This window comes from Megalops cyprinoides, chromosome 4, assembly GCF_013368585.1.
Source record: "Megalops cyprinoides isolate fMegCyp1 chromosome 4, fMegCyp1.pri, whole genome shotgun sequence".
Classification (NCBI taxonomy): domain Eukaryota; kingdom Metazoa; phylum Chordata; class Actinopteri; order Elopiformes; family Megalopidae; genus Megalops; species Megalops cyprinoides.
Genome location: NC_050586.1, coordinates 33,198,408 through 33,210,987, shown reverse-complemented (window position 1 = coordinate 33,210,987; position 12,580 = coordinate 33,198,408). Strand labels below are relative to the sequence as shown.

Genomic DNA, 12,580 nt, shown 5'->3' with positions numbered 1-12,580 from the left:
ATGTGTGTGTGTGTGTGTGTGTGGCAGGTATGGACAAGCACACCAACCTGCATGAATTTGTGCTGAGGTCAGAGCATCTCCCACAAGCATTCATAACCTATTATTCTTGCTGCCCACATTTTGTCTATTTGCAATTCTCACACAAAAGCTACCATACAGAAACCGCCACAGTGCTGGGGAATTTTGCTGTGCTTTGAAATTAAATGACTTACAGTACACTGGGCTTCATGTTTTACACCAAGGTTTCTGGCCACCTTGTCCAGTAAGAGTGACAAGCAAAAGCAACTGATCACTGTCACTCACTTGAATAAAAAAAAATGAATCCAACCAACCTGAAAGTGGTCACTATGAATAGTGGAAGTAACTAACTTTCAAATTAGTTCAATACATATTCATACATACCACACAATACATGGCTAGCACAATACACATCTATAGAAGAATTTCATAATGTGGAACCAAAAAATTCATACAGATGACATATAAGGGGAAATAATGGGAAAATAGGGAACAATGAAAATTACTTTAATGAACACCAAATCGGATTTACTTCTATCAAACACACCCGTTCAGTATTAAAACAAAAGATGTAATTATGGAATGAAGTCTTGCAATTTGTCAAACCCTCTGAAGAGACTGTGCTGCTCTCCACCCAGCTATGCGCAGGTGTGCATCCTAAGGGAAGTTCTCTGAAGTTCCTTCTGCGCTCCCTCCCTTGGCTTGTAAAGGGCTTACAAATCATTTACGGGATCAAAACAGGATTGTAAACAGCACAAACAAATCACCTCGTAGGTATGAAAGTACGGTGAAAATCAGAAGTTTAGTCTTGTAAAGCAGACAGCTAGGAGGGGAGCGGAACGATACACATTCATAAAGCAATTTCCACCTGAATCAATCACCAAAGCGCATTACCATGCTCGATGCGCTTGCTGCATTTGCACAATGCTTAAAACTTGACCTTTGTGCTTATTGCCTCAAACGCAGAGAGCGGACTGCACCGTGAACGTCCTTTTGGGGGGCAACAGACCTGGAATCAGTCAGCAAAGGCCTTCATTTTCAGCAGATGCAACTTGATATTCAATTGAAAATTGCGTTTTGTACTGCGCCGAGGTCTGTGCATGTTTCGTATATTTCTGTGCACATCACCCTGGATTACATTAGCTTAGCAGACCCTCTTATCTAGAATGTCTTGCACAGCTTTCAATTTTCGCATGTCATCCATTTATACCGCTGGATTTTTTTTTTTTTTTTTTTTGCTTAGGCAATTCAGGTCAAGCACCTCAACAGGGGATACAAGAGCAGTGCCCGACTGGAGAATCAAGCCAGCAACATCTGCACCACAAGTCCTTACCACTCCCTACCACTGCACCACATTGCTGCTGCCCTGTGCTTCCCCCAGGATAAGCCCACCTGCCAAACACATTTAACAATAAAGAAGCGATAAAGAACTTAAAACCCAGTGCCTAGGCCCTAAAGGGAGATATTATTTTAAGCACTACAATCAACTCCATACAGAGATAGCACAGTGCACAGCAGTGATTGGTGAGTTAATTAACAGCACCTTGGAAGTTCTGTTTCTCAAAGCATAGCAGTAATTGCAGCCATGGTTGTCATTGAAGCAGACTCCCACGGCTCCTTTGGGGGAAAAGGTAGTAAAAGCACCATATCCGCATAGTTCATCGTGGCTGATTTGAAAAATCTATAATCTAAAATCTATTAACGCTCTCTTCAACAGGCCACATGGTTGAAGCGCTTATCTCGATTTCTCCTCAAACACCTTTACAAAATGCACGGGGGGTGCGTTTGGCCTCCTCGTTCTCCCCTCTCTTGGTAATAAAGCACGTCGGGGAAAGGGGCGAGCCGCCACATCCGGCGAGAAAACGCACATGATGTTAATGAATAAACACGGCCGCTGCACCCGTTCCCAGCGGCCCTGGGAAGCATAACAAAGTCATAACCGCGCGTCGGCGGACAAAAACCAAGATGGACCGTCCCCGCCGCATGCCTGAGTTACGACAGGGCTCCGCAGCGCCTCCGCGGCACCTCGTTACATCCCTCACCGCGAGCGGACCTTCTTTCCGGAGCCTTTGCGGCAATTAGCGGTAATGGGAGTGATGACGGATGGCGGGTGACGCCTCCCACCTCACTCGCTGTGCCGCCGCTTGGTTTGTCAGGCCTGAGCGGCTCCAGCGGGGCTCGGCGGCTCGGGCGCCGTTCCGCATGACCGCGGGCGAAGCAGCTGTCGGCTCCGTGAGGCGCGCCCCGCTCCCCAGCCTCCCGCGAACAAATATTGTCCGTGGAAGTTCTCACAGGAGCCAGCGCGGCTGGCTCCAGGTGCTGTTTATCGGGCTGCACACGTGGGCCTGCCTCCCTGCATCCAGATTCCTCCACCCTGAGGAGTTTCAGGACACTGGTATTGACTCCAAACCCCCCTCACTGCGCTGACTAATGCTGAGCACTGTCTCTGACAGAAGATGAACCACACTGCGCGTGTTTGCCTTTCAGTATTCTTGGGGGCACAGCACCGATCGGTCAATCCATGCCACTGTTTTCATCGCCACCATATTTCAGCGACTGTGGCTGAAAAACTTTACAGTTGGGATCAGAATTCTAAATGATCTAGATCTCTCCTGATACTCATCAATCCACTGATTATGACACTTAGTTGGGTTCCTGTGAACTACTGTAGGCACTCAAAATCCTTTGCTACCAAACATCAATCCCTCAGTGGGGGGAAATGACATCACAATGGCAGAGGATGATCGATGGATCGATGCATTACCTTCAGATAATACAGAAAAATGTTTTGCTGGTTCAAAGACACTCTCGGTTGTGGAAATGTACAGGGGATACCTCTTTTCATGAACACAAAGTAATATTAATGAGAGAAAAATGAATCTACACACTCCTGCATAAAACATCTGTCAGCAAAATATTTTAGGCTGAGCGCTACGGCTTCATCGGATCCATGGAGACAATTCATAGATGAATACTGAGCGCACAATTTATATTCATACATACTAACTACGGCGCAAGTTTCAATGTTGTGGAAAAGAATAGGTGTCAGAAGGATACACCTGTCAATCCCCTGCCCATTCAAAGTAACTATATTCATGCAGCCATATAACTGTGACATTTAATGAATAATAACCATTTCACAATGGTCACAAGAGACCATCCAGGAAGAGAACCACCCAACAGTGGGAATGCTAAGCAACCTTGATCGAAAGAAGACAGCACACTCCAGTGTGTCCATGGGAGCATAAATATTAATATGCATATGGATGTGAATGTGATTATGAATTGAAAGTGCAAGAGAATGGATGCGCCAAGTTCTCTTCAAACCATGGGCCTCTGAGCCTTTTCACCATGCTCTCTGGCTGGGAACAACAAACCAAAATCTCATACCTTTCCAACAGCAAGACCAGAGCATAAAAGCCAAAGTCACAATGAAGAGGTCAGATGAAAACCTTTATTCTTTGCCCATTTGTCAGTGTGTCCTCGATTCAGTCTAAAGCTGCCAATGAGAAACAGCAGCCAATTTAGAAGCTTTTAACTGAGCGTTGCTTTTAAGTAACTCTAAATGAATCAATGTGGCAGAGAAAATGGCAAACAAACAAAAATTGCTTCCGATTTACAAGGTCTCTGTTCCCAAAACAATTGATCAGAAGAGAGAGCGCAAAATCCTGTCAAAACGTGGCACCCAGAGCATGTTTACAATCCCGTTTTGTCATCTGTCTTTCTTTAGACAATGTAGCACATAAACTATTAAAGTCATACTCATATCTGCTAACATTTAGCACAACTACAGTTATGCTAATGAAACTCTTTCACATTGAAAAAAGGAAGATGCTTGTTGAGAGAGTCCGTAGCGGTGGTTGGGGTTTGCAGACATGTTTACAGATGGGACTCCGAAGTGCTCACCTTGCACAGTCTTTATGGGCTTTATAGTCTTTATCTTTCCAGCATAGCTACCAGGGGTCGAGCATTCAAGTGTCTGATCAGATATCACATAAAACTATGCTACTCTTGCATGTTCAGCAGGGGGCCACTGCCCTCTGAGGTGAAAGCCCTGATTGTGTTTCACACTGTGTGATGAAAGCTCAACCTGCTTCATCACCAGAACCCACCATTTTGACCAATTAAGAATCAGGCTTTCAACGCCGCAGTTAAAGAGCCAAGTCGAAATGTGTTCAGTTTGCCAAAAAAAAACAAAGTTAATAGTACAGAGAGACATATTAATAATGTACTATAGCTCTCTCCTTCCTGGGGTTAGTAAGATGGTGCAGCAACTGTGAAATTATTGAGACAGTTTTGTGGGGCTAGTGCCATAAATTTATATACACTGTTAGATTTTTAATAAACTACTTTTTTTCTCCTTGTCCCCTCAAAGTTTTACATCACAACATGCATGGCAGCAAAATGTCAGTTATTGCCGCTCTTAAATATGAACCATTGTTTGGCACCATTTAATGTTGTATTTATAGGTTAATGCTAAACTCTACATTCAGTCTAATATAACACAGTTATGTTATTATTAAGGATGTCTGATAGACAGTATGCCTCCACTGTTGTGGTTTTTGGTGTTTGAGCTCATTTACACCTTAATGCCCATTTGCTGTGACTCTGGTGTTTCTTTACTTATGCTAATATTGCTTTGCACTTTGTGGTGATTTATTTAACACATCCTGTCATATTAATTTTGTCAGTCACTGTGCATAAAAACATCTTCCGAATCAATTAATTGAAATAATAATAATAGCTATGCCGCAGCTTCTCAGACAAGTCACAGGTACACAATGTACACAATGTCAGTGCTGTTTGCGGGGGAAGGGTTTGTCTGTGTGTGTGTGTGTGTGTGTGTGTGGTGGGGGGGGGGGGGGGGGGGGGGGGGGAGTAGCAGCCATTGTGTAAATTAAGATGCTGGATTCTGCACCTGATGTTTATGGTTCAGCATCCCTGCTCTCCCCTAGAGCAAAGTCCTTTATCTGTGTTGCCATTATTAGGAATTAGCTGTTTAAGTGGACAGTTCAGAATATGTGCACCAGTAGGCTCTGTCCTGCATAAGGAGAGAGAGGGTAAACATGTTTCAGTCACAGTGTAATATTTTTCTGCCACCGTGGCCATTTCATCCCTGGCTTAGATAATTGAAAATTTTTAAATTAATCTTTTTGGTTATCAGACAACAAAATACAGAATTCACCATTGTTGATATTATAAATGAGGAAATCGTGGAACAAATAGCTGAAATATCTTGCATGGTCTGAATCTGATGTGGATCACATCAGTCCAAGAATAATTGTATGGGTGAAAAGAGCATGATGTCCATTCATCTGAAATGAAGACATTGTTTGACGGCATATTTTCATATTTGTCATATTAACATCCCTAATCAAGCAGGGGCAAGCAGTTTCCCCTCCAGGCTGAAATTAAGTTTTGTCCGTAATAAAAAAAAGTTAATAATATCACAGGGAAACAAATGACCTTTCTTTTTTCAATTTGAAGAAGGTTAAAGTGCTGTTGTGACATAGCACAAGTTGAGGCTTGCCCAAGCAAATGTAAATTTTCTGTGCTCAGATCCACACAGTGCTACCTTATGGCATTATATTATATTGTTATTATTGTTATTGTTAGTTTTTCCTGTATTTTTATGAGTTCCTTTATTTTTGATCCTGCATCATAAGGCACTGTAGATGCTTATTGTTCTGATCACCCAAACATCATTGCTGATGTACCTTTTACATGCCACATTGATTTAAATTGTTGAAAATTGTATGATCAGCAAAAAATAAGGGAAATGTTCATTTCTATGTTTCACAGCACCTAAATTTGCATATTAAACTATTTTTTTCCAATTTAAATCCGCGTGCTTGGAGAACCACAGCCTCCCCAAAGTTGGCTCATCCTTCGAAGTATTTAAGTAATGAGTCCTGTACTTTGATTAATTGTAAGGTTACAGATCCCCCACCCTCTGCTTTATCAATGTCCTGACTTAAAACAAGTTTTTTATGCAAGTTTCCTAAGCTTAGATGTGTACACATCCCTAGCTGTGTGTCTTTGGCACTTCAGATTGTGTTTACCTCAATAGTGCGTAAAATGTTTTTTCTCAGCACTTTGAATCCATCCATGTCATCAGGAAAGACAGACTCCTAACCAGCTTTCACAGGCTGATTACATCTGTATGGTAAATGCCAAGGCATGGTAAAACTGTGTCAGCTTTATCCAGCTGTGTATTATTTACTTGAAGCACGTATGGCTATCCATAGTGTAAGTGAGTGAGTAAGTGAGTGTTTTTTTTTTTTTTAATATGAAGCCAACATTTGGGAATTTGAAGAGGATGAGTGCAGAAATTAAAGAGCTGACAAAAATTAAAGTCCAAGATGTCAGAGCCAGTGGTGCAAATCAAGGACAATAATTTTGTTTAAAAATGGAATTTGTTGGGGAAATCACTTGGGCATAAAGCTACCACTGTTCACTCATTAAATGAGATCTACCACAGCTGCCATAACTAATTTAATTTGTGTCCATTTTGTGTTGGAAGCCTCTTGTTTGTGTATGTTGAGAAGGGGGAGGAGTTCTTGGTGCTTCTCACACCTTTTGACAGTGTTCATACAGAGGTGCAGTGTTAACACTAAAAAATGATGCCTTGCTGGGGACTCATTTTTCTTCTGTCTGTATTTCTGACATAAAGCAAGGGGACCACAGTGGGTGCCCTCCATTACATTCTAGGGAATACAAAATTTGAAACTTGGTGCAGTGTATCCTGAATTATGTGTTAGTGTCACATCAATCAGACCAGAGTGACACACATTCAAAAAATGGCACTCAGATCAAGGTTGCACAAAGTAATGAAGTATTAAATCTTACTGTGGGAGCATCATGCTACATTCCATCTACGGCTTTTTAATTAATATTAAAGGCACCCTCATACAACAGCAGAACACTGCAGAGGGGCCTTATATGCCTGATGGAAATATCATCATCTGAGATTTATAAAAAGTTCAATTTTCTGACACCATGTCATATAAATTCCGTATTGTCACCCTGTTCAGTGAAATTTCTCAACACCTGTCTGAGTAAAAGGGATTTTCCACTTCACTTACTAAGCCAAAAACCCCAGTCTTGGGATTTTTGAAAAAAGAAAAAATCAAAAGTTCTCTTGGCTGTAACTTCTCCTGGCCACTACTGCCATCCCAGATCCTGGCAGTTTCCATTTGCTCCCTTTGAACCCTGAGTTTACCCTTGGGTTATAAATACATGGAAATAAAAAGACAGCTAATCACAAGCTTCTTGGGAACCCCCAGCCCCCACACAAAGTAGTCTGAAAGAGGGCCTCAGCAGCCTTATTATAATCTATCACATGAACACGAGACAACTCACTGGAAGATAAGACAATGATCCAGAATATCCATTTTTGTTTTGATAGATAAAATTCAAATCCCACTACCACCATAGTGGTAGTTTGTGGGTGAAGCCCAACCTTGAAAAATGCAAACAATCCATTTAAAGGCACGATGCAGTGTAGTATTCTGGAAGAGGAAGTAGGCCCACTGTTCTTGCATACCTCTCAGAGACTTATTTCTTGTGACACTGAATGATGGCACCTGCTGGTTTATCTGCTCTGCTACTATACAGCCAGGTTGTTGTGGACACTCACAATGTCCTGCAGCAAGAGGATTATCACTGATCACTCCATTGCTTTTCAAGTTCAGTATTAGAACTGTTTTTATGAGCACAGACTGGAAGATTATAGCATGGGGAACCAGTAAACCTGGCCTCATATTAAAGTGATTTCTGTGTGTGCTATGTGTCTTTGGGTTAGAGGAGGTATGGAAAGGGCACTTCTTTGGAACCTCCCCATTGTTTTAAAGACAGAATATCCTTTCCTCCAAATTTTAATGCAATAGCTTATGGAATTTGTTTGGTCCTGTATGGCTGATTATATGAAGGATGCTTTAATGGACTGCTTCTACACTTCAAAGGTTTTCATAAGCTTGCTCAATTTGTGCAAAAGATTTGCATTTAATTTTTGATATGACATGGTGACTGAAGAAGTATAGAGAAGTTACGCTTACATAGGCTTAGTAAATTTGGATCTGTACTAAAGTTAACAGCCAAGAAAAAGTACAAAGCAAGTGACATGAGCACTTGATCTTTGTTTCATCCGGTGTCCTGTTTTTCACTCAAACAGCCATTTGACTGTGAAGTATGTACTTACAGTACCTGTCTAACAAATTCTTGAAAATCTTTCAACACAAAGTTATCAGTACATTCAGAGAACAGTATGTTAGCGTATAAATGAAAGTTGAGTTGTTTCAGAGGAATGGTTTGGAAGAGTTAGTGCATTCTTTGTTCCTGGTGTTTTTCTTTTTCAGTGGTTTCACATTTCTTAGCTGTTTGCTAAATGGATAGTTTAGATAACATTATCCCATTACATCATTTGAAACACTTAATGAGCTATGCCAATGTTGTATTTTGAAATGCATTCGAGTAATAAGGACTTCAAAGTCTACATAATAAAATAATATACTGTACATTACATGAGAGTGCTTGAATGCTCTCGTATCTCATTTGAGAAATAAATAGGAGCACAGAACAGCTCACAGTCACATTAAAAATCTGTATAAAAATTAAAAATCTTCTATATGTTAATCACAGGAGGGGTTATGTGTTTCATTGCCCATACACCTGCTGTACAGTTCTTATTCTGCTGTTTTGTCACCGATGTGTTACTTGCTATTCTGTACCTATCCCCTCGTTCTTCTGGCTCTTACAATGTGCCCTGTATGTATCTTGCCTTGACAGGCTTGTAAGTCGCTCTGGATAAGAGTGTCCTCCAAATGAATGTATAATAACAATTCTCAAAGGATCAGTGGGTTTCTGTGTTTGGGCTGTTCACCAACACATGATCAGTGACAGGCAATCCCCCGTGTGCTCCTGTGTGCCTGGGGCTCATTGTCTGTCGGCACATGCTTTTGTTTATCATCGCATCCAGTGGGACATTTATTAGGTGCTCATCTAATCGTGCTGTGTTTGCTGCAAGAGTACTGCAGGGATTTCATTGGAGTGAGGGGCTTTCGGGGGGTTGGGGGCAGGGCGCAGAGGTGTGGCCCTTTGTTAACCTTTCATCTGCTGTAAATTCATGTTTTAGTTTTAGAAACCGTGAATGAAATGAATCTGGATCTAGGGTGGGGGGGGGGGGGGGTGAAGTGAAGATTTAAGAGTCAGTGGTGTAACCTAATGTTACCCTTTTCATGAACCCTGTTCACCACTGGACCAATGCTTTATAAATCCATTCTTGACTAGCTGAAGTAAGGACACAAAATTGGTAAAGCCCTTGAACAGAACATGTTATCAGATGAGGTCTTTTGCAAACCACTCAAAAGACCCTTCTAATGGGGGTCTGGACATTCAGTCTATCTGACCATTGCAAGAACCACCAGGTGAAATTCCATGTGCTTCCAAAAACAACCTCTCTCAGAGAAACAGATCAGCTTCCAAAAACAACCAACAGAAGTGCATTGCAGATGAACACAAAATCAACACAATAAGCAGAAATCAATCATCAATGCAGCTGTGCACCGTTGGCCACCAAAGCAATTGTGTCAATTGGAATTGTGTAAAAAATCAGCTACATAGGCCCATGAGGTGGAAGCAAATCTGGTTTATATATTTATAAACATCGGATATTTAAAACAAAACCACTCTCAATTGTAAGTAATAATCTATGCATACTTCATATTTATTATGGTGTATATGGATTATCCTATGTATTTTAAGACAATACATTCTTTAGTCTTGTATTCCATCATTTATAAACAATGTACTATATTTGCAAACAATGTACTTTTTTTCATTTATTCATTTGCTCACTTCTGGTCTGAAACACAATCCAATTATCTGGACTTTCAGTGGCTTGTAACTAACCTTCAATCAGAGAGGTCACAGACTGGAGAGAACAGTGTCAGTAATTTTGTGCCTCATTGACCACCTGTGTCTCACTCCACGTTTCAGACTAATTTGTCATTTCAACTCTCAGTGTTTCGGTGTTTCCAAACAAGACAAACAGTGTTAGAAGGGTGTCTCTTTGGTGTGTTGGGCTAGTAGTAATAGTAGTAATCGTCATTAATAGTAGTAGTAGCTACTATTAATGACGATAGTAAAAAAGTAGCTGCAATAGCAGCATTGGTAGCAGTGGTAGTGACGGCAATTTTAGCAGTCGTGGCAGCAGCGTTTAAAGTAGATAGATCACCGTCACCCTCGTTATCATCCGCGGCAACACCGTCATTTTCGTTTTAAATTTCGAGTTTCGAATTATTACTATACTATACTATACTTTATTGAAGGTATTGGAGAAATTAGTTGAGAACCTCGACGGACAGCCTTTCCTCCGTCTGTTGTCGTTCTAGGAAAATTGCTTCTTTTCTCTGAATTTCATGGACCCAGTTCATGGGTCCGTCTGACACCTATGATCTAAAGCTCGCACCACGCGCTATCCGTCATCCCTTCTCGATGTGCTGCCAGAAGATGCCTCTGCACGGCTGCGTGTGCTTGTCTTGATTCGAGATCTATAACAGATCTTCTCTCGATTTAATCTTCAAATAGAGCCCAACCTCAAGATAAACCACAGCCATTTCGCACGTGTACATAATGAAAAAGAACTAGCACACAGTATGTCTGCCGACAGCGAGGCAGTTAGACTTTGGCACAGTACGTGTACGATCTCCTGTTTACGTGTATGTTGTCTTACTGAGGCGTATCTGCAATGGTTGTATTATCCGCAAAACAGAACAGTAGTCTACCGTGGCGCAAGCATGGCGTAAATAATGCCTTATCAATATGTGTAGTTTGTTTAGTGAACACAGTAGAGTGGGATTTTTATTCTATGGTTCAGTTCTTGACGAAGAAAACATCGCACGTGTTTCCATAATCTTCAAGAAAAAAGTTTATCTCAAGCATCTGCTGTACCATTCGAAGAACCATGGAGACATGGAGTTCTAGCACACAGTACAAATGTACAGTAAATATACAGAATAAATACACGCGTATAGTAAAGGACTGTATCGATACAGATTGTTACCTGAGAAGGAGAAGGAGGTGTGTATCTCACGCCTCTGAAACCACCAGCAATACGCGCTACACCTTATAAGTGTTTACTTATCATCACCTGGTCATCTTAAGAAATGTAAACGTCTGAACGCTGCATAGCTTAATACCACGTACCACAAATTAAAATCTGTTTCAACCGAAACGACTATTCTCAGCTTTGAAAAGTATTATAGAGTTGACCGGCACAGAACCCACTGATTGGCAAGTTACAAATGAAATATTAAAGAACATTCAGGTTTAAGCAACATCAGTTTGAGCACATGAGTCTTAGTTTCATGGACGGAAAGCTGTGCTAAGAGAGTATTAAAGGAAAAGAATTTGACTTCTCAGATTTGAGACCTGACGTACGGAGATATTCCCTGTATCAAAGCGCGATTTTCCTAAGTGTTTCAGCACTACAACAATGGACAGCTCCATTGCAATAAGACTAGATAGGAATCTCTTCCTCAGCGCCAGTTAATGACTCACCTCCGAGAGAGCAGAGATAGGTGTAAACAATCAACAGGAGCGGCAAGCGAACCCCTTCCAGCCCTGAACCGTCCATTCGCCGCATGATGATAAACTATGCGTTTACCTCCCAAAAGAGCACGGACGCGATCTTATACCACTATGCTACTCCACATTTTCAGTTATTGCAGAAGACCAGCTGTTCGCGCATGACGTAATTTAGCTGGCTATTCCGAGAATGCTCCTCCTTGCGTTGCTGTGATTTGACGGTTTGTACATTTCGACCTTATTCATTGGAGGCTGGTACCATCCGTCATTAAGGGATGCAGCGGTGAATGCCTCCGATCTTAGGGGGAAGGTTTGCTCCGAGAGGTACTCCGCGTTCACTGTGAGTGACAGAAGAAAATAAAGTAAAATAAAAAGTATGACAATTACACATTAGATAATAATATACTCCAGGATTATGTCTACAACAAGAGCTTCAATCAACTGATCTACAGGCATATAAAATGATGCCCGTAATTATAGGTATATGTATGTGGGTAAACTTATGCATGATTTAATTGTGTGTGAATACGTGCATACAAATACTACTGCTACCCAGAAATCGTATTTGTAAAAAAGGAGGCTTCTAATAAAAATTTGTTTGCTCGAACTTTGTTTTTATTCCTTTATCCCGATAGTGAGAGATGTTATCTAAATCAGAGCATCTTTTTCTCTCACACGCATACATGCATTCTTAGTAACTAACTGACTAATGTCAGTAAAGTAGGTCTATCAAACGCCTTTAGACTATCTGCTCGTATAAAGGAAATGGCGCCCTCTTGTGAATTGCTAAAAAAGCGATAAAGTAAACTTTGAGGGTAGGTTCAGACGCGAACTGAATTTTTTGACACCCAAGTGTCCTTCGTGTTAACTATGTTTTAAAAAGCTACTGCCTATTAGTTTGTGCATATTACTTCAGCTACTGTCCCGTGTCTCTGAGTATTAGACATATTTAAACCTTGAGGATGATGATCTGTTC

The 12,580-nt window shown here is 41.2% G+C and overlaps 1 protein-coding gene across 1 annotated transcript in view; it reads right to left on the bottom strand.

The window, feature by feature from the left end:
* tmem8b (transmembrane protein 8B) overlaps positions 1-11,742 on the bottom strand; it is a 100,182-nt gene extending 88,440 nt beyond the window's left edge. Inside the window, exon 1 of the mRNA XM_036527607.1 lies at positions 11,578-11,742. Within this exon, the coding sequence (XP_036383500.1) occupies positions 11,578-11,662 (85 nt within the window). The 5' untranslated portion in view covers positions 11,663-11,742. The remainder of the gene's footprint in view (positions 1-11,577) is intronic.
* Positions 11,743-12,580: the final 838 nt, after the last annotated feature.